The sequence below is a fragment of the Leuciscus leuciscus genome, assembly GCF_965113295.1.
Source record: "Leuciscus leuciscus genome assembly, chromosome: 15".
Taxonomy (NCBI): Eukaryota; Metazoa; Chordata; class Actinopteri; order Cypriniformes; family Leuciscidae; genus Leuciscus; species Leuciscus leuciscus.
The window spans coordinates 30,934,022-30,957,769 of NC_138739.1; the positions used below are offsets into that span (position 1 = coordinate 30,934,022).

The 23,748-nt window shown below is 37.7% G+C and overlaps 1 protein-coding gene and 1 long non-coding RNA gene across 2 annotated transcripts in view; one reads left to right on the forward strand and one right to left on the reverse strand.

Moving 5' to 3' along the window:
• Positions 1–23,748, reverse strand: part of nek7 (NIMA-related kinase 7) — a 65,662-nt gene that overhangs the window by 34,557 nt on the left and 7,357 nt on the right. The window contains exons 2-4 of the mRNA XM_082138400.1: positions 12,767–12,846; positions 6,856–6,993; positions 684–746 (exon numbers count right to left, since the gene is read on the reverse strand). Coding sequence (XP_081994526.1) covers positions 684–746; positions 6,856–6,993; positions 12,767–12,820 — 255 coding nt within the window. The 5' untranslated portion in view covers positions 12,821–12,846. The remainder of the gene's footprint in view (positions 1–683; positions 747–6,855; positions 6,994–12,766; positions 12,847–23,748) is intronic.
• Positions 1,608–4,073, forward strand: LOC309475582. The gene is made up of 3 exons (XR_014197738.1): positions 1,608–1,744; positions 3,003–3,938; positions 3,977–4,073. It is a non-coding gene; the product is annotated as an uncharacterized lncRNA (long non-coding RNA).

Here is a 23,748-nt window from a genome sequence, read left to right on the forward strand (position 1 = left end):
CCGTGAGCTGTAGCCTGTTTAAGGTGGTTTGATGAACGACAAACGATTTACAAAGAAAAAAGAGATTAAGAAACATCAAAAGATTCATGGGAGAATGTGCTAAATTTCCTTAATGTTGCAGTGTTACCTTCATCCTCAATGTAACTAGTGATTGATAAATAAATACATTTTTCTTTTTTTATTTAAATAGTTTGGTAATTAAAATATAATATAATGTAAAATAATTTTAATTAAATACCATTTAATTGCATCATATCCATGGCTTTGTGGCCAATCAAAATGTTAGCAGGGCATGTAAAAATCTTAAAAAAAATAAAATAAAAAAAATAAAATAGATAATAGTGAAAAATTGCTAGCCAAAAAATAAAATAAAAAAATGCCCGCAGACCGAGATAAAACCTGTATTTTGTGGCACTGCAAAGAAAAAGTGTCAATCTTGGCCTGGAGGAACGACACAAAGAGGACTGTGTTTTGCACTTGCCTAAACAGAAAGAGAGAGGAGAACAAGGAAGAGGGAGAGACGGATAGAAAGAGCTGAAGGTCTAATCCAGATCAATTGTTTTCTGTCTCTGAATCTCTCTCTCTCTCCCCGTGTTTCTCTGGTATCGGGTCTCGGCAGAGGCACCTTTAGAGATCCTAATAGCGGCACATGGTGTCGGTCTCTCTTTTCTCTGGTTTCTTACCTTCAGGAGATCTATTTCTTTGATGCAATCTTGCCGAGCTTTGGCATCCATCAAGTCGAATATCTATCAAAAGATCAAACGGGAGAGAGAAAGAGGAAGGAGAAAGAGTGTTATGGCATAAAGATGGAAAAATAAAAAAACAAGTAAAAATAAAATGTTACTGGTACAGGGTGGTAGGGCAAGGAGGAGGGGGTGCGTCACACTGAAACCCAGGACCCCCAAACCTCTGCCCCACCACATCTACACCCCTCCTGCCTCAAGCATACCCGTTTTCATATATTCACCTGTGTTTATGGTCTGGAGAACTGTCAAGAAGATGGGAGTTCATTTTTAGCTCATCCAATTTCTATTACATGTTTCTTTAAAATACTTGATTTTGATTGGTCAGATACAGCACTTGGCAGTCAAATATTTTTGTATAAAAAACACTATAGAGTTTATTTGTGATTGTTTCATGGCTGTCATATCACTTCACATTTTCTTTATTCTTGATTTATTTATTTAACTTTTAATTCATTAGTATCTTTTAAGCGAATGTATTCATTAGTATTAATTACTATATTTGTCGATGTATGTATTTACCCATATTCATTTATTTATCTTTTAATTTTTCCTTATTTTCTTTCCATTAAAATAATGCATGTATTTATCTTTTATTTATTGATTTTTATTAACACATTTTTTATAGTATTAATTAATATATTTTTTATTCGCATTTAATTCTCGTAATTTATTTAATCACCTACAAATGTATTCATCTTTAAATATTTGTATTAATTTATTAGCATTAACTTATTTATTTACTTTTAATTAATATATTAAATATTTTGTCAATTATGTAAAATACAAATACACACATTTTTTAAAACACCATCCTAATAACACAATTTATTTTGCGATAATAATAATCAGCTGACTGTACATTATCTCTTATAATTTCTGTTCACACAGAAAGCATTTTTCCATTCCAATGCTCTACTTTTCCATTGTTCTTCTATGTAAAGTGTGACCGTTGAGCTCGCGTCTTTTGCAGCATCTCGCACGCCGCTCATCAATGTAGTGTTGCACGGTGTACCGATACTTCAAAAGTATCGCGATACTCGGAAATTAAAAACGTCACGATACCTAAATTTATCAGTATCGATACTTACTTTTTTTTTGTTGAAAAAACGCCTCCCTATGGACGTCTGTGTTTTTTCCTGACGCACGCAGCAAAGAACCTGCCGCTGTCAGTGTCATGTGACAAAACACTACAGCGAGATGGCTGCATGTGCGAGCACAAGTGGTCCACGACTCGTAGAAAAAGATGACGCGAGGAGTGACATATGGAAGTACGTTGCCTACCTTGCTCTGTTGCACGGTGCACCGATACTTCAAAAGTAAATAGGAAATGAAAAACGTCACGATTCCTTAATTTATTAGTATCATACTTCTAAGAATGACCACGTTCCAGATTTGTAAGGCCGGCGACACACTGTCTGCGTGTCGTGTCCGTTTTTATTTCGGCTCCCATGTTAACTGCCTGCGTGACACACGCGTCTGGGCGCAGCTCGAGACACGCGGAAAACGCGTGTATGCTAAATAGAACCGACGCCTATTTTTCACGCGACACGCAAGCCTGTTGGAAGCGTTTCCAGGCAAAATAGAATAGGAAAAGATGTTTCGATGTCATTTTGACACGAATACATATTAATAAATGACATTTTGATGTTTGAAAGTTTTGACATAAATACAATATAAATGTAATTTAAAAAAATATTATCGATTTTCAAATATTGCACCTCTCAATACAGAACGAATTATTCTGTAGCCCATTGTTGTCTTTGCTGCTATATATTTATGCTTAACATGAAGTATAGGCCTTCCACAACTCTCTCCCCACATGTCAAATATATCACCAATGAGGCTTATCATATGTTACCAATATTAAACATTGTTTAATATAATCGCTGTTCATATTTTTATTCAAAGTTCAGAATCAAGATAAAGCTCTTATGTTTCTTATGATAGATGAGATAATGCTGCTAAATTTATTTCTTTTTTTTCCTTGAATGTCATTGCTTTAATTTATTTTTTATATTTCATATTTCATATTTTGTTCAAATGTTTAATATATCTGCTGTTCATATGTTCATTTATTAGTGTGTTATATGATTAGAATGTTGTCCCGGTTTTAAAATAAAGCACAGCAGTGATATTTGAGAGTGTCTCTCCCTTTTCAGGAAAAGTATCGAAAAAGTATCAAAATCGCAATACTTGACTTGGTATCGGTATCGAAACAAGAATTTTGGTATCGTGACAACACTACATCAATGTCAGTTCCAAAACAGTGGACCAATCAGAAGACCCCGGAGGCAGGGCAAGCGTTTGTTTACAGTAGCAAGTTGGCATGGCAACTGTTTTATTTCTGTTATTTCCGTTATTGCATCACGTCTCAAAAAGACATCTTGATACCCTCACGGTCTGCGCTTTTTTTAAAAAACCATTCCTGAGCGTTTTTAGATGCAAAGATGCCTTTCTGTGTGAACGGCCCCTAACTTATTCTAAAACAGCACAAACAATCTTGTTTTACAAAATCAAAAGCTGATAATCCTGACAGCATGTTAGATGTATCTGTTAAAACACTGTTTTGATCATGTCTGTCCTGATTATGATAAAGCACACAGTGTAAACAGCAAACAGAAATGTTAACATCGCAAGGCCAAAAGTCTAAAATCAAACCAAAACTTTCTAGCCTAAAGAGCGTAAAACTAGCCCTGAAGCAAATATTACATTCTTCATTCATGCAATCAGGGTTGCACAATATTTGCATCAGGAAACATCACGTATATTCATTATCCTAATCACAAAAGGTGGAAATGTTGCCCATAGTGGACTTCCACCCTGACAAGCTCTTGAACCACATGCAAAAATCATAGTGAAGTTCATTGAAGTTTGCATTGCAATATGTAAGAAATATTACGTTTCTGCAGCTCTAAAAGTGTTATAAAGAAAGCTTGTATTTTTAAGTCAATATGTATCTACTATAAGAATAGAACAAGTGGCAGTATTGCATGGATGAACTGCATTATGGGATATATTCACAGAGTTAAGTGTGTTACTACCTGTCATTTTATAATGGCATATACAAAAATACCAATTCTTTCTCAGCTCATCATTAGTGTTAATAAAGTCAGTGGTAGTGAGGGAGACGACCACTGTGGTGGAGGAGCTGTGTGTGTGTGTGTGTGTGTGTGTGTGTGTGTGTGTGTGTGTGTGTGTGTGTGTGTGTGTGTGTGTGTGTGTTGGGAAAGCAGAAGCGATGGTATCCGGGCACTGCTCTTTTTAATCTAGAGCTTGCCAATTATTTCTTCCAGCACGTCTGCTTTGCACATCCACAGGAAACTGTGTTTTGAGCTGGCTGTGTCTGTGAATATGTTTATGGCAAGAAAAGAAACGCATTCAATCGTGATTATCAGCGCAAGAGCCAATCAGATGAAATTTGAGCAAATGTACTGAAGTGTACTGAATCGTTCAACCCAATACTGTTTTTATCTCATTTGTTTTTGTTGTGCAAAATTCACGACTCGATGTAAAAAAAAGAATAAAAAAAAATCGCTAAACCAATACTTTTGGATTAAAGTTGTTTCATTTGGAATTACGCATTGTAAAAAAAAAGTACATTTAAAGTATTTGTATTTCCCTTCAGATGAACAAATCTTGTTCATCAAGATACATGGACTACAATCAACTCTGGAAGGTTTAGATTCACGCTTAATCATTTACTATGACTGGGCGGCATACCTATTATTTTAAAGGTCCCATGACATGAAATTTTCACTTTCTGAGGTTTTTTAACATTAATATGAGTTCCCCTAGCCTGTATATGGTCCCCAAGTTTCTAAAAATTTCAATCGGTGTAAATCGAGCTTTTGCTATCTTTCTCTGCCTTTGAGAAAATGGAGGTTCATACGCGCTGATCTTGAATCTCCTCCTTATGACGTCATAAGGAGGAAATGTTACCTCCCCTGTCTCTGCTTTGCCCGCCCAGAGATTTTCCGCCCATGAGAAAATGCGCTAGGAAGTAGGAACGCGCGCGCGCGATTTTAGTTTGTCCACGAGACGAGAGATATCATGGCTTTTGAGCGAGCGAAGCATAACAATTGCTCAATAATTGGATGTACAAATGAACACCGAAGGGTCAATACAGAGCTGGGCTTGCTGAACGTCTGAAACTAAAGTCTGGATCACTCTCTTTGGCTCAGCTACACACCTCGGACAAGTAAGTCAACTAATGATATATAAGTGTGTTGCTTTACTGTTTATGGTTAACGTTACCTAGATTTTACACGTAGAATGTGGCTGTAACATTAGCTATGCAGCTATGCAGTTTATGTGTGTGAATACACACACTGTAACGTGAGTGTTGTACACGTCTTTGTTATTTGGATAACCGTTTTCCTGTTGGTTATATGGCGCGCGCGATATCCGCATTTCAAGATCGCAGAGCTTGATGATATTGTAATAAGATAAATACAGACGTTACAGATCTCTCATGAAAAGGCAACAGTAGGTTCGCGTTAGCTACATGATAATAACTAAACCATCCGAATAAAGTACCGTATCCAGACATAATATTTTAAACTGACCATTCGGAAACGTCCTGCTGGAGCCGCTGAGTTGCAACTTCTTCATCCGTTGCTTCTCCATCTGGATCAGATTCTGGGTCAAACTGAAATGCTTGAAAGACTGCGTGTCTTCTTGCCATTGCTATATCCAACGTAAACATGCACGCCACGGTCCCGTTGCGCAAGATGGTCAAGGCCACACCCACCCTCCACCTCGCGCCGCCTTTCTCCTCCTCATTAGTATTTAAAGCTACAGACACCGAAACGGCCTGTCTGAAGGAAGCTCATTCTGGGACTGGCTTGTAGTGGCTATAATTCTGCACCGAGGCTGAATTTTTGGAAAGAGATTTCAGATACAGTACTAGGGACCACTAAGGCCTATATTAAAGCCTACAAAAAGTAGCATGTCATGGGACCTTTAATATATTTATTTGCAATGATTTTATTGCATAGACTTAACCCTCTGGAGCTGTTCGGTCATTTTTTACCTAAATATTTTGGGGGTTTTGGGATGGTATGAAACTTGGTAAAGGTTTTGGAACTTGCTGTGTAAAAAAAAAAAAAAAAAATCATGGACATGATTCAAAAAGGTTAAATGGTCCTTAAAAAAAGTCACACTTTTACTGTTGGCTGTCAAAATTCTTAGTGAAAGCTCATTTGGAACACATCTTGTTTAGATTTATGGCTTTGATTTTCTCCGTTTTAGAGTAAAACGTGTTTTGGAAAATATATATTTCCTATAAAAGTTAAAAATGGGATTCAAGTTCGTTTTTTAAAACTTCACTTCATCAATAAACTGCCAATTATAGTCTTTAAAAAGAGACCAAACTGAAGTCTATGCTCCAAAGCATTCGAGATTTGTGACCGCTAAAGTAGGACATTTTATTTACAAGTCTATGCTCAAAAAGCGAATAATGGATTATAACTACAACATAAATATAATTTAGTACCATAAAATCTAAAAATACAAAAAAATGTATAAACATTATTGAACTAAAATATAGTACAATCATTTCATTGAAAAAATAAATAAAATACATAAATCATGTGAACAGTACCGGAGGGTTAAACAAGTGTTGTAACAGAAAATTAACAATACAGCTATTTGCAAGACTTATTCACACTTAACATTATTCATTTGTAATATTAACAATGTTATGTGTATGTAATTAACAAAATTGGTACAAGTCAATATAATGTAAATATTTAACCCCAATATTAATATTTAATAATGTAAACTTAAATAAAATAGAACATTTCACAATGTTAAATGTCTTAAGGGACATTTTAAGGTTATTTCAAGCCATTTCAGAGCAAATACATTTAGCTATAATGCCAGGCCTATAATTTACCAACTTAAAACATACACTAAAAACCTAATTGCAAACATTAAGGGATGTAGAATATGGTCATGCAGAATAAGGCATTAATATGTGCTTTTTGAGTACTATTAAATAGCCAATATCCTAGTAATAATATGCATGTTAATAAGCAACTAGAATCGTGAGAATTGGACTCTTTTTTTGAGGGCATAAAAACATTACATGACAAAAGCAAGATCTTACCTGCACTTTTTTCAAAGCTACTGGAGTATGGTCTAGTATGTACGTAGCTCGATAAACCTCGCTGAACTGTCCCCTCCCGATCTTCTTTATAATGGCAAAATTGGCTAAATTGTTATAGCCCATATCCTGTTGGATTTTCTGGAAATGAAGAACAAGATAATAAGTACATTTCAAGAAAGAGAAATGAACATCAAATGAACATCAGACAGCTTTTGTTTTGCGCTTTTCCAATCGTCTTGACAAAACAAACATGTCCCCAAAGATCGGCCATTGCTAGCCAAACCCTGTGATTGTTTTTGTTTATATGCCAAGAGATGTAAGAAAACTCTCGAGGGCATCGGGGATAGGTGTCATTAGGGCGATATGTCAGGGCAAGAGAGTGTGGGAACGAATCAACATTAACCATCCACGTTGAATCCAAAACGCCGTATGAATCTTTGCCGTATACTGTCTGGACAAATCAGGCGAGTGGTGACATCCCTACTTCTGAAGTGACTTATGCTGGACCAGTTAGTGACAAACTGCCCCGAGTGTTCTTCCCAAGAATTCGTGCGGCGCCTTGACACTTGTGCTCTAAAATTAAAAATCTAAACAAAACCCAGAATTAGCCCCTCGGAGATGGCGTGAGCAAATAAATAAATAAATAAATTAACACTCTGACCTTTAGAGGCTTTTGGAGTGTAAACTTTAATCCCGCAAACGTTCTGGCTACTGGAGGTGACAGATAGTGGAACGCAATGTCATGTCATGGCGAACTACCCAAAGTTGGCCATAAGATGGCCTTGAAGGCAAATTATATTGTGAAGATGGCAACGGTAGGGGAAGGATGACACAATTGTAGTCTTGTCAACAAATGAAATCTCTTTTATTTATAGTCTTGGCATGCATTTTCATATTACGGTTCCAAGTTAAGCTTAAGCTTCACACAACTCTCTGAAACGCTCATCCATTAAGATATTCAGTCATGGCAACAAATGACAGCTCAGTGTGAACGGCATCAGTGTCTTTCTTACAATACAAGAATACTTGGACGATCTGTCAAATCCATCAACATTATTGTGTAAAACTGTCTGATATATATAACAGGTTGAACTGAAATAAATGAGTTGGAGGAAGCACTGCAACTTGACTAGATGCCGGAGGGGTGGATGTAGATCAAGGGGCGACCAATTTAAGAATTTCATTGTTTTTTAACTTGACAGCTTTAAGGGGGAAAAAAAAAGGTGTGAGCCAAAGAATTGCCCCATCCAATTAACACACTGAGGTAGCTTGTTTTTCCATGTGACAACACGCTCTCAGCCCCTTTGTCCAGGGACACATCTGGTGCAGAAGAAGAAGCGCTCTCTTTTCTGCCACCACAGCGAAGAGAGAAAGCTGGATGTGACTAAATGCAACAATATCAAGCTAATATAAAAATACACCAGGTTTCTTGGCAACATTTAGTTATTTTGTGTCAAATCTAGAGAGGTTAATGGAAAAAAATATATATTATTTAAACAATAGCAAGTTGGAAAGTTCATGTTTTTCTACGGGGGAAAAAACAGGGTGCTCTAACTGAAATAAAATAAGTTAAAGTACTAAAAATAAAATGAAAATGGAAATAATTGAAGCTAAAAAGAAATGGAAAAAAATGGAAAAAAAATTAAAAAAGCTAAATGATACACAAACTGAAAAAAATTTAATAAATGGTCATTCAAAATAATAAATAAGATATTATATAAACAATGCTAAAATAACACTGATTAGTTAAATTATTTTTATTAAATTAAAATAAATGAATTCATACATATTAATATCTGCATGACTGCTTTTATTTTAAACTTTTTCAGCCAAATAAAACCATGTGGTGCAATCAGGTGTGGTACAACTTTACTTAATAGTTACACCACATGAACTTTTCATGAAAATAGTATAATTTGCAAAACCATATGAATCCAACATAAATACACAGAGCACACAACTTGAGTTTTTTTTTTTTAATGTAGATTTTCCTATTCTTTATTCTAGACACTCTTATACGTCATTGCCCCATAGATGCATACATTTCGTGTTGATTTGGTCAGCAGCGGATGGTCCGCAGAGGGGCAAGGCATTGCTTTCACTCCCCACATGGTCGCTTGACAAATGTTAGCATGAGCCTCTAAAGCGGCATGACAAGCGCATGCTGAGAGCAAAGTCGAGCTAATGTGTTCTGGCATGCGGCTCGCTAATCACACATTTACATATGCAATGACCTACATTTGCATGTCAGCTCGCGCACTGTCCGGCCTGATTAACGATGGGCACCTCCCAGCGCTGGGGAGGCCGGCATAGCGGCGGGAGGAGGCCAGAGGGTGGCGGCTTTTTTGGCAGCCGAAGGGACGCACTGCCAGCCAGGATTAGGCCTGACGCGGCCTGAGCTCCAGACACTTCATTAGAGGTAATCTGTTTAGCAGTGGGCAGTGTATGTAAACTTCACAGGCCATTTGCGGCACCTTTCTGCCCCCTGGCCTCGCCTTCAAAGGGCAGCAGGGGCGCCCTGACTGACAGCTTGTCTCATCCGTGGCTCTGCGCTGTCACACAATTTAGAGCACTGAGCTGACACGAGATGAACCGCAGCAGCCGAGGATCTCCACGACCGCCGGGGTCACTCGACAGCGGCGTGACGCAGTTTGTACAGATTGCAGCTTGCAGGAGGGGCGAAAGCTCAAAGGGCTTGTTGCCGCTCTGCAGGAAGTGGAGAAAACAAAAATAACACACGGAGGTGGGAGGAAAGGGGCCAAGGATGCCTTGGATTGGGATGCTGAACAACTTTTATGCAACGCTTTCAATTAGGGTAGTCACATTAGATGGAAATGAAATGTCAGCGAAATTTTGCAGAAAAAAAAAAGGCCAGTCTATTGTCAATAGCGTAGCAATGTATAAAGCATAACTCACACTGAAGTCACTGTCAAACCAAACTGCTTTCTCTCTCAGCACGGAAAACTCATGAGATCAACTTGAAAATGAGTGAAATCTGCGAGGGGAACTTTTCCATCCTCACACGAAACTCTCAAAATCGCGCCGATTCCTATTGAAATGACTGGATTACGCTCACAAAATGTAGCTAAACAACAGTGAACAGTATCGCACCTTTCACTTCAAGGATGATGACTATACCGATAACAATAACTTTAAAGTTTTAACGAATCGTTCTAATTTTATGAGAATAGAATTATGTGACAAAATAATTTGAATTCTATGAGAATATACCACACCTGTAATGATAACGGCACAGAGAAATGATAGTTGGTATGACTTTCAGAATGATTTTTTCCAGATGATGAACGATAAAAACAGTAGCACAGAATTCATCCTGCTTTAAAGAGATCAAGCATTTAAAAACGACAAAACTAAAGCATATTGATATTAAATATAATGTTATTGTGCATTGGTGTGGATACTAAAATAGTTATCAGTCTTGGTGTGAATGGGCCTTTAGATCCATCGTTTCGGTTAAATAAATAAAAAAGGTCAGAGGAGACGGAAGATGAAGCAAAGCATGCTGGGTAAATGACTCAAAGGGACAACACATCACAGGAGCAACAGCAAACGATGGAGGGTTGGCCACTGGTGACACGAATGTAGAAAGAGAAATGCAGACATGCAGCCGCATGACAGGGGATGCGAGATAGGAGGAGGAGGAGAATGACGGAGGACGGGGCGGCAGCAGCGTGGAGACTAGGTGTGAGCTGACAGCACAACACTGCCAGCGGCTGCCAAGGAAAGGACAACCGAAGCGCTGAAGAGGTGGTGGAGTAGCAGTGGTGGTGGTGGTAGTGTTGGTTGGTGCTGGAGGGGGGGATCTTCATGGTGGGGGGAACAAGGCAGGAGATCCTGTTCGCATCCTTTTCATCAACGTCTCTCTCCAGGCCCGGCCCATGCAATATTTATACCTCCTTCGCCCCGCTCCTCTTCAATCTGCTCCAGTATTTAAAGCTCTTGCTTTGCAAGGGGATTTTGCTTCGTCGAAAAATCCGCCGTGACGATTAAAATCGGATCTGAAGATCTCGCCCTCCCACTCGCTCTGAGAGCAAATGAGCCATCAAATATGCACGCCTTACCGACTCATCCGGCATCTCCTATGCATTTCCATCAAACCTTGGGGACTTTAAGATATGATATCATATGCGTGATTGCATTCACAATTCAGCATTTTCGCTTGCTTTTTTTCCAAGGTAATACGAGCTGAACTTGAATGCTTGTTGCGAGTCTTGTAAAAGTCATTCTCTTAAGCTGTCACGGTGTAATCCGTAGCCAGACTTACCTTGAGTGTTGCCTTCAAATTAATGTCAAATGTCTCATATGTTTATTGATGAAATAAGCCTTAAGTTCTCACCCTCAGCTGTACTCGACAATATTTTGTAAAATAAGACCAATCATTATGACCGGTCAAGGAAGTTTGAGCGATATTGGATTTTGTGCGATAACTAAGGTTTAAAAAAAGCATATTGGATTTTGTGCAATAACTAAGGTTTAAAAAAAAGCCAAATTCCAATTTATCGGCCAATGCGTTTTTAAATAAGTATGTTTGAGAGAGTATAGGAACCTAGACTGTATGAAATCCCAGAAGCAGCTTGCAACCAAAAATCCCCAAAATAACCAGTTTTTATAAACTGATTTAATACATTTCGGACTCTTGTAGTCTTTATGTCTAGGCTGAACCATCCCAAAAAAATAATTTATACACATTCAACATTTATTTTAAAACCTTTTGGATTCAGCTTTTCCCTTACCTTACCTATTGGTATCCATAAAATTCAATATATGTCAACTGGTAGACTTCTAATTCAAATACAAATCAAAGTATACAAGATATTTAATGTTAGTTTGAACGGAACGCTCATGGTAAGTCTAGCAATTAATTATTCAATGAAAGGTTAAAAAGAACAATGTCTTAATTTAATTAAGAGGGAAAAACTCTTCTTTTTTGAAATTCTCTCCAGATAAGGGAAACCCAAAATACATTTTGTCAATCATCTACAACTTACTACAGTATAAACAAGAATGAGCAGTAACTTACCAACCGTAATATTTCAATACGGTTTTGTTTTCCTTTAATAACATCCAATATTAATAATTACACAATACTAAAAATATTAGTCCATAAACAATAATAATGTAAGAATTCACAAGATAAAGATGTTTTTACACTGACCAAATGACCAAAAACAAAATGTCTGTGACAAGGCACATTTCACTTTTAAAACTTCAAATCTAATCTAAATCTTCTAAATATCCATTTAGTGAGGATAAAAAAGTTTAATGACTGATTTACACGCACAAGAAAGACACTGCCCATGTAAAAATGAATAAATAAATGAGTGATATCTGATGTTCAGAAAGCTTGTATTGGCAGTCATTAATAAGCGAACAAACATTAAGACAACAATAATGGTGTCAGATGATTGGAGGAAATTAGTCTGGGCGTGTGAAAAGGAAGTACGACAAAAGAGATTAAGAGAGAGAACGATGAAAAGAGAGAGACCAAAAGACTGCTAAAAGCAGCAGATTTCCAACACCTCTGTCTCTGGCACTGGAAACACATGATGGCTCCTGTGTGCAGGAAACACTGATTGTGCAGAGAGCAGAATCTCATTATCACCTCTCACCCGGCACAGCAGAGAGACAGCCGGAGCAGACCGCCGCCTGTCTCTCTGCGGGTGGATTGACAGACACGGGGAGATTTGAAGGGGGCAGATGTGGATGTGGAAGAGGGCGACAGGCTCGTGCTACATGCTGCTAAGCAAGCAGGTGTTGAGTCAGGATGGTAGACGCCGAAAACAAAAAAAAAACTCAAGTGTCTTTGTAGAACTGCTATATAATGAGATTACAAAAGAAAGTTTGGCTAGACTGTATGTGTGTTTGTGTTTATGTGTGAGAGAACACAAACCTGTGGCTGAAACACTGGCACCGGCGGCTGCTGGCCTTGTGATTGGGCGTCCATCGTGACAGCAGCAGTCCCTTACACCCCTGTGAAAGAAACAAACAAACTAAATAAGATGCATCAACCATTCCCGGCACGGCTACAGGAACAAACCCTCCCTCTGTGTAATAATCTCCAGTGAAGGTGGACGTGTGAATCTGGTAATAGAATTAGGGTCAGGAGAAGCGCTCCTGACAATCACGAGCTTCCGCGGGAACGGCTGGCCTGCGTCACCTCGCACGAGGAACCCGATCCGACGAGAACACAACACCCATTGTGTTAATGAGACCTGTCAAAGAGCCACGCTACTGGAGACCCTTCAAACTGAATTGCAAATATCAATTGATAAATCATATGTTAAAACTTGAAGCCCATTCGTCGAGTGCCAGAGGAAATTATTGCAAAAAAAAAAAGATGCAAAAATATTCTTTGAATGGGTGTAACCAAATACAGTGGTCACAATACTATAGACCCACACTCACAGTTTAAAACGAGAATATGTACTAGGTACAGGACCAGGTCCACTTCTGAAACTCAATATTATTATCAGTTACATGATCAATAAATCCTTCAATTAGGATTCCATTGACTTATTCTGTATTCTTCTGAAATCATCATTTCCAGTAGATTAAGTGGAGCTTGGTGTTTTTGCACAAGGAAACACACGAATTATCAAATAACCACATTAAAACAGATCTAAATTATTAATCACAGACTAAATGTTGTAATTATTCGAAATTTAAACTAAATTATCCAATTAAGTCAACTTTCCTGAAACGCAAGTAAAAGACGTAATATATACGTTTGCCAATGCCATTGGATTCCATCGTTGGGGCATTTTTTAAATTGTTTTACATTACAAAACCAAAATATATTTGGTTTTAAATTCTTCTTTTTTACATTTTGTTTAGAGTTAAAACCCCCAAGTCTTTATTTTGGTGTGAAAACTGAAGGTAGACCTTTAAATTCAGAGTGTAGGCTGGCAATTGTTTTAACCCTGCATCCCTGCCTATTAAAATGTTTGAAATGTGAGCGTAAAAATGTAGTTAACCTTGTTCTCTTATCTTTTTCAACTCACATTATAAGCAGACCACACCGTGACCCACACTTGATGCACATTTAGAGATTAATTGTTTAACCTTTATTATCGACATTTACCGATAACTGTTTCCACGTAGTTAAAATCAGCCCGCTTTGTTGAAGACATTTTCCTGTTATCACTGTAAAGCCGCAACAATCTGTATTGTGTGAAGCGCTATATAAATAAAGGTTGACTTAACTAAGTTAGCTAATTAACAGCAATTTGGTTTCAAATATTTTGGTGGTCTAAGTATTGAGCAAAATGTGTTACTTTAATTTTTGAATAAATTCAATTTTAATTCAGAATCCGTGTATATGCTATTTGGAATCATTAAATAATATATGTCATCCTGATCTCAAGATATCCATTTTAGGACATTATAAAACTAAATAAAAAAACATACAGGTTAACCACAAATGTCAACCCAAAGATTGCTTCATTATTTTTACACACAAAACCCAAACCTTCAATAACGACCTCCCATTAAGAACCTAATATCTGCTTGTTGAGTCTACAGCTGCTCGAAAGCCTTAACATTAATGTGGGCACAATAAAGCGTATGTGTAAGTAAGAAACAGTGAAGACGAGTTGTCTTCGCAGAGCCGACGATGAGAAGGAATAAATTAGGCCTGAGCTTTCGTCGGTGACAGAGAGCAAATACAAAAGATGGCTGCGCGCTTTTCTTTACATCAAGCCGGGAGATGGGCCTGTGCGTGCAGCAGCCATCAAAATTTTTAATGATTGCTCGGTTGTCACTTCACTGCGGCGTGCAGCTCGGGTGAGCTCGCCGTGTCCTCACTGTACTGAAGGAATATGAGCGAGGGGTTACACACAAAAAAAAGAAACACTCCTTTCATAGAAAGGCCATTTACATGTCGCTCACCGCGGTGAACGTCCGTCTCTGCGCGTTGTCAGGGCTGAGTGGATCGAGGAGCTCGAGCCAATTAAAATACCTCATGCCGGTGAACGGAGAAATGGAGCTGAAGCTGTCACCATGGCAAAATAAAATCAGCCCGGTTTGTTGAAGGTTAATAACACTAATTAAGCACCAACCCCGCGTCTGAGATTTGAGTGGCAGTGCGAGCAGGACAGGGTTTGTTGCCACCGAAGATTTGTTTCTGATAGCCATTTTTGCAGTTTAGCTAAATTTGTCTCCACATTAAGGATTGTAGAAACTGCCTGCGTGACGCATTTTCTCTGGGGAAGAAACTAGTCATTAAAGCCACACATTTAAACAGCCTCTCTACGAGTATGTAATTAGTATTGGAAGAGTACGTTTTTAAATTAATGAAACACACCCGAGCTCCCAAAAAAAGTGTACTTATGTAACACACTCTGACTAAGTTCTTCCTTTACAAAACTTCAAAATGTGACTAAAGTGAATAATTCTGGGCACCAATTAGCAGTTTGAGACAGTCGTCAATGGACGCTCCTGTTGGCAATGTATTATCTCCCTATTATGATTTTTTTTGTTTAACTACACTGAACAAAATAAACTGCACATTTTAGAGTTGCCTTTTATTGTGGCCAGCCTAAGGCACACCTGTGCAATAGTCATGCTGTCTAATCAGCATCTTGATATGCCACACCTGTGAGGTGGATGGATTATCTTGGCAAAGTAAAGGAGAAGTGCTCACTAACACAGATTTAGACAGATTTGTGAACAATATTTGAGAGAAATAGGCCTTTTGTGTACATAGAAAATGATCTTAGATCTTTGAGTTCAGCTCATGAAAAATGGGGGCAAAAACAAAAGTGTTGCGTTTATAAATTGTTCAGTGTATTTACGCAATTCCATTGATCAGAATGACAAATCAAAATGCAATGACACAGGGACAGTTGAGTTTTAAAGTGAACATGAAATGCTGTTTGTAAATGTGACATTTCAGGGGAGGACATAAAGAAAATTATTGTATGATAAAATGAAAATAATTAGATTATAATGCTTTGACAACAAAATTATTTTAAAATAAAAGGACTTAATGTTTGAATTGTTGTATTGATATCACTAAAAAAAAATTAATAATCGATATTAAAAGGAAGGAAGGAAGGAAGGAAGGAAGGAAGGAAGGAAGGAAGGAAGGAAGGAAGGAAGGAAGGAAGGAAGGAAGGAAGGAAGGAAGGAAGGAAGGAAGGAAGGAAGGAAGGAAGGAAGGAAGGAAGGAAGGAAGGAAGGAAGGAAGGAAGGAAGGAAGGAAGGAAGGAAGGAAGGAAGGAAGGAAGGATGGAAGGAAGGAAGGAAGGAAGGATGGATGGATGGATGGATGGATGGATGGATGGATGGATGGATGGATGGATGGATGGATGGATGGATGGATGGATGGATGGATGGATGGATGGATGGATGGATGGATGGATGGATGGATGGATGGATGGATGGATGGATGGATGGATGGATGGATGGATGGATGGATGGATGGATGGATGGATGGATGGATGGATGGATGGATGGATGGATGGATGGATGGATGGATGGATGGATGGATGGAGTTTCATGGCCAATAACCCCCTCTGCAGGTGACAGGTGTATATCATTTTGCCCCTTTGGTAAAGAGTCTGTCTGGCATTTGCCAGTGTCAGCACGGGATGGGTTGCTCTCATTGTTGGTTAGCTCTACTTCAGTTTCAAGCAGTACAGATTGAGGCTGGCAGCAAAGCTTCTCTGATTGACCTATTCCGTGTCAAAATGACTTCAGGGCATCAGCGGTTTCCATCCGCAGCCCTTTGCTAACACCCTCATTAACAGAATCAATTAAAAATGCCACATGATATCAGCACAAAAGCACCCAAACAAGAATGATTACAGGAGTCGCATGTTCTGGAGATGACTGTATACACACGCACGCAACACATTTCGACAACACCCAACTGTCTAGAGAAACATTCATCTGCGCTTTTTCCACTGGCTATTTACGGTGTGCACGTGGTTTACACAGCTGCATTGCTTGTAAAATTAACATACTGAAAAGAGGCCAACAACTAAGAAGCTATACATAGCTTAGCATGACAAAAAGGGCCATTACACGCTATGATGACAGTAGGCAACCTACTTGAAATAGAGACCTGGGAGATGACTAACAACTTAAGCGGGAGTTTTGCTGCATAGTCGCATAGAAAGACTTCACACTTTGATCTGTTTCTTCACTCACTCCGTTAAAATTATTGAATGCAAAAAATGTCTTATAACTAACATAAATAAAGATAGTTAGAGCTGTGGATTGGTGGTTAGAGGTTCTACACATGGAGACATGGTGCCAGAAATGTAAGTTTGAATTCAACATTGACTACGTTTACATGAGCAGCGATAATGACTTAATCTCAGTAAGATGTTTACATGACACGAGCAAACCTCTTCACTCCAGTTTAAATGCAATTTTCATTATTCTGATTATTCGCTAAGAAGAGAGGTTACTTTTACCACCATTATACAAATGAACAAGTCAGATACAGTTCCCGGCCACTGTTTTAATCTACTTACATCAAATGCAAAACACATTTCTATGGTCGTATTGGAAGGTTATCCGGCGCTGTGATGAACATCGCAATGCTGCTGTAACTGGGTTAGCCAACGCTGCATCTCTTTCTTTGCGTCTCTGGGTGAAGACATGGACTGCGAGTTTAGCGATTCGGAGTAGAGGGAAAACTCCAGAATAATGTCACGGAGTTCATTCATGAAGTTGTGTGAACAACACACAGCATACTTTCGTCTACTGCACATATACTCAGGCACAGGAGAAAGTTTAGTTGAACTTGAAGTTGTGACAGAAATGTATTACAATTTTACATAATGCAGAACAAATTTTGAAAAAAACAGAAATAGGAAAAAATGGGCCATAAAAATCCAATCCCTTTCATAATTTTCCATATTGTTCAATGAAAATAATTCAACAAAAAGGTCAAAAATTTAATTAGAGTTATCTTGCTGGCATTGCAAGTCTAGAAATTATTATAGATTTAATCTAGGCTATACATTTTGCACATTAACATTATTCATTTTTACATTTATGAGCAAGCAACATTAAAATATGTTGCTTTATATCAGTTAACTTTTCTAACACTCCTAACCCTGTCCTTAAATGCTAAAAGAGAACAAGCTAGAAGTCTTTATTGTGCGTGGGTGTCCATCATGAATCAATGCAGCCTTCAGTTATGTGGAAATTATGAGTAATTGGCAATTTTACAAGGCATCAACTCCTGGAGGCTGAAGTGATTTTATATCACATTTCCAATAAGTGTGCATGGACTGCATACTTCTTTCTTTGAAGCAGGAAAAGTTCATCAAAGAATAGATTCACCCAGTGTTCCCATGTCCAGAATAATAAAAGTGGACATAACTGAACCCATCGGTAGCCTAGCAAGCACAACAGGGCAACTTAAGTGATCATGTGATGGCAGGCTGCCCTAATGTCCTTTATTCCCGGTTTCTTGGCTACTTTTTCATGCATGAAAAAGAAAGAAGTAAGAAGAAAGGGTGGAGGGTTGGATCAAGGAGTCTGGATGTTAACTGGTTCTGGACCTAAATTAGCCTTTCCTCACAGGTGTTCACGCAGACCAGATCATACGCAGATGAATTCAAAAGTGCATGAAGGAAAGGAAAGCCAACAGTAGAAGAGCATGGTATGAAGAGCACATGAAAGGCCGCTTTGAGCCTGTGAATATAGTAAAAGCAGTGGCCATGATTATAAGAATCCTTTTTATGACAGTGAGGCTGATCATTAATGATGGAATAGTTGGAAATTAAAAAGGACCGACATTTGCACATTTATTTTAATCAGTGCCGAAAAAGAAACACGAGCATAGAAGTACAAGTCGCCATGGAGAAGCTCAAGACATGTTTGAAGTTTCAGGATATGGTCCCGTTGATTTTGCAGCTATTTAACGATGCCATTTATGAATTTTTACTTGTCAAAGAGCACTTTTGATCTACTATCTGACTAACTGGACAATTAAGATATTTAACACCGTTCAATTAAAGAATAATGTTAATGATTGTATGCTATTGACTAAAGAACTTTTGAATCTTTCATAAGGATTAATCTATATTTAATTTATAATTCATGGAGTGCAGACTGGTAAAGCCTGGCACAGGTAAATATGACATTTATTGGGGGTTTATGTGAGGATTGTTTGAAGTTCACTTAAATTAAAAGTTGTTATATTTTTTTAAGCCAAATAAAATGTAAAAAAAATGGATAGCTTTCAATTACACTGCAATGTTGAATAGCTATAATTAGTGTTTATAATTGGGGGGGAAAAATCATTTTCACGAGACATCAGTAGCTGTATTAGTATCAGTGATACTGGCCCTCATTCATGAAAGATGCCATTAAACAAGTATTTAAAATATACTGTCTTTAAGTTGCCTCTACATTAATTTGGAGATTAACAGTGAAATTATTATATAGTAAAATGTATTAAAAACGTATAAAAATGTAAGTGTGATTAATATCAGAATTTTTATTTATATATATATATATATATATATATATATATATATATATATATAAAAATTATGCAGGATTTAATCAGTGTCAGTATTAATTGACCCTTAAACAAATGCATATGTTGCACCATATGCTCAACACACTGCTGTATTAATGTTCAAATATTACAAAGAATTTCATTAATCTCAATAAACATTCACGAAGCTTTATGTAAAGCAACAAATGCAGGCTAACTGTATAAATATCCTGCAAATCTACAAATGCCGCACCCCACTAGTTCATCTAATGGGCTGTTTTCTTGTACCCTACAACGATTGCATTTCCATAAGGAACCAAGTCTTGTGGTCTTGAGGGAGTCTGGCCCGGCCATCCATATTCCTGCCCGCCGCCTATTTATAGGCCTCCTTTACATTTTTCACTTTCACATTTTATAGGGTAATGATTATTTCTCAGCGGAAGTAAATAGCACAGCACAAATGGCCTCTGCATGTGAGGGCCGGCTTTGATTTATACCCACACACAAAGTAGTGCGCAGGCCTTTGCCTTTAACACCCGACTCTATTTTACGGCAAGTCTCGGAGGAGCACGCTTTTGAGAGCGCTACCACTCTGCTTTGGGGTCAGAAACCCGCTACAGTAACGGCGTGCGAGCGTTTGTATCTCTTCCAAGTCGGCCTCCTTCAATCATCACACACACAAACACTGGATGCGGCGTAGGAGGCTGGAGTGCGTGCAGGTGTAATGATCCACTTCACGTATGCTTGAGTCAAAAGGACGTGGCTCGGAGGAGCTGGCAGGGCAGGAATAGACACGGGCCACCTCGGCCTGCTGCCTTTTGTGTGCGTCTTCTCGAGGGCCAGTTTGATGAATCAGTTCTGGGCTTGGGCTTTTGTGAGTGTGCCGTCAAGCCTGCAGGTGTTTTATAGTGGAGGGTCTGAGAGGGAACAGTTAATTACCCTGCAGGGGCGCGCAGCTCCCCAAACGCTGTTTGATGTGCAGAGCTTGAGCGTGCTGAAGGGAGTCCTAAAGTGATGCAAATAATCCATTAGAGGTAACTTGACTAGCCTGTTGTCTGCGCAAAGATGACCGATTTGAATAACACAAGAAGAGGAATAAACATTTTATCCAAATGGACTGAAAACATTCAGACCTCTTATAGTTAATGAGGTTTATTGTAATGTTTATTTAATTTTTTTATATCTGTTGTCTACAATGATTTTAGGGCAACATTTTCATTTAGGCCTACATGTAAATTAAAAACAGGTAAACAGTTATATATTCGGTAGGGCTGGGGGAGAAAAATCGATTCACCTAGCTATCGGGATTTTCTTTTTTTTACAATTCTAAAATCTTTTTTTTTAAATTCCAGAATCGATTTTCAATTGCTTTATTTTTGTCCTTGCTTGTAGATGAGGTTGACAGAAGTTAGCCACTTTCGTTCTAACAGAAGATGAAATGTGTGAGTGTTGTAATATCCCAAGTGGACGCGTGGAAGAGACGTGAGACTGAATGCACTGAAAAGCCCTCGCGCTACTCATATGCTGAGGGAGAGATAAGACAATAAAGCTGCACGATTCATCTTTAAAAGACTGTGATCTCGATTCAAACACCCACGCAATCTTTCAATTCATCTGTCTATTAGGCTAAACTTTGACAAAATAATATATCACAACATTCAAAGCTGTGTTGGCGCTGCCGCTGACCCGCAGAGAGTTTTCATGAAACAGCTTCACAAACAGTCTTTTCAAACTCATAGTATCATTATTTCTGTGATGCAAAAGTTTAAAGTTCAAATATGAACACAGCGATCAAAATCAGCTTTTGATAGAAACTTAAAATAACACATTTATCAATTACATTGTTTCACCACTAGGTGGCGACTTAAATGTGTTTGTTATTGAATCATTTATTCAAGAGAATGTAGTAATTGTACGATGCTTCTGAAATAAAAGTCAGAAAGATGTGAGGATTTGTTTTTGTAAATATGACTCATCTTATACATCATGTACAGTCTGTATAAGTGTATGATATAACTTTTCCAGATGGCAATATATTGCAATATCGAATCGCAATAGTTGTAGAATCGCAATCATTTTTTTTTTTTTTTTTCGCAATACAAATCGGAATCAGCACCCAAGTATCGTGATAGTATCGAATCGGGAGATAGGTGTATCGTCCCAGCCCTAATATTAGGGATGCACTGAAATGAAAAATTCTGGGTCGAAACCAAAAATGCTAGATGTACTTGGCCGAAAACCGAAAACGATAATTACTAATTTCCTATTTTTTGTATAATTGTATTAATATTAGACTTTTTAATTAATTTCAATGATTTTATTGAATCAGAATATCTATCTATCTATCTATACTACTTATATAATAAAATATATAATTTCATATGTAATATTTCTTGTGTATAACCAACAAACAGCCTGAAATTAAGTGTTAAATTCTTAAGTGTTTCTGAAGAAGTCACTCGACATTAATAAACCACCTAAATATGAGGTTTATCTTGGAGGGAAAGAAAACAACTGCCACATTTGGAACCACAGAAAGTTTTTTTTAATTTTTTAATTTTTTAATTTATTTATTCTGATACCAGTTGTCATAGCAATGTTCAATGAACTCTTAAAAACACTACATTAAATCACCATTCAGTGACACAAACATTAATAAAGTAAGTCACTCGACCGAGAAACATAAAATAGATGATATACAGCACTTCTTAACACCAAGACGTTTCACTCTACAATAAACAATGATTATGTCTTTTACATGACAACCTTATATCTGGTCAAACAGGTTGATTTGAATGTGCCAAAGTCAAGAACAGCCCATAGACAAACTCTTCAAACTCACATTACAAAAAAATTATTTGATAGGTCTTTCTTTAAAGATTCAACGAGTTGTCAAGTGAATCAATGTTACTTCCTGATTGACTTCTAAAGAAAGCAGAGCATAAGAGACATTAATCTGATAGATCTCAGCAAGATCGCATGCACCTGCAGGCACTTGTTTTTTTCGTTTTTTTAGTGTAGTGAAAAACAGAATTTGGAAGAAAAAAAAAAGGTATTTTCAAAGAAACAAAAGCTCTGATCTAAAAGGTGATACCGAATGAGATACCTCACTTAGCCCCAGTTCTGAGGAAGCACTGCATGTACTCTTCTCAGAATACACTGCAATTCAGTGGAAACAAGTTCAGTGGAAAACAAATGCTGATAAGCATACTTATATTTCATTAAACCCTAAGTATCAATGAGAAATAAGTAAATAAGAAACTACTATTTCACGCAATATTTGTGCGATATTTCATTAAAGGTATAGCGGAGGATGTTTTACTCCCTGGTGGGTAACCTATACTATTGGTCCTCCTAATTGTCAATCATTCTGGTGAATCAATCAAACTTTTCAAAAAGTGGAGAGGGCGGGTCTTATCTAAAATTTGGAAAGATCCTCCGCTATACCTTTAAGTACTACAAAATAACAATTACAATTGATATTACAATTTCAAATGATCAGCTTCAATCTAACAAGAATTATTTTACACAAAATGTGTGCAAAACAAAATGTTCCATAAATATGTACAGTTTTATCTAATATTTGTGTGCAATATTTCATGTGTGTCATATTTCATTTAATAAAAAGTTGATTTAAATTGAGTTAAGTCTATACAAAATAACTATTTTAACTTAGACACGAAAAAGAATCAAATTCAATCCAAATAATAATTTACTATTTTACCCAATAAACTGTGTGAAATACATGATTTCAATAAAAAAGAAAGTTCAATCTACATAAAAGCTAACCATCTTCCCAATACATGCTATATTTTAATCATAAAAATGTCAATAAAAAAAAAAGCTTAGTCTAAATAAAAAATGTGTTACAGATATCAGGATTTATTTGAATTAGCATGTGGCGCTGTATTCAGAAGACATCAAGGCTAATGTTTCACAGCCAACAAATGTTTTCTTGCATGATACAACTGCTTGTTATCTGTGGCCTGAAGACCCCTGGCTATACCCGTGACCCTACGTGCGGCGGATCCCATGTCACGTGGTCTAATGAGGACTAAGCCATGTCACTGACCACAAAGTTCTCCAGCTAACCTCTGACCGCGACAGGATGTGACAACTTCCACTTCGGGCCTAAATTCCTTTTATTTGCCGCAGCCAGAGGTCAAGGCCACCAGCTGCAATCATGCTAACAGAAGCCTACAGTGAATATCCCTCCATCTCTCGCTCCTGGGCCCTTTCTTCTCAGCTGAAAGTTTGACAACGATTTCAGTGGCGTCCCAGCAATCACTGAACGCACGATACATTATTACCGTTATGCTCTGTATCACGCAGAACCAAAACAACAGATGTTGATCATGCTTCATTTCTCTGGAATATTCATGATGCAATAATCGGACGCATATCATAAC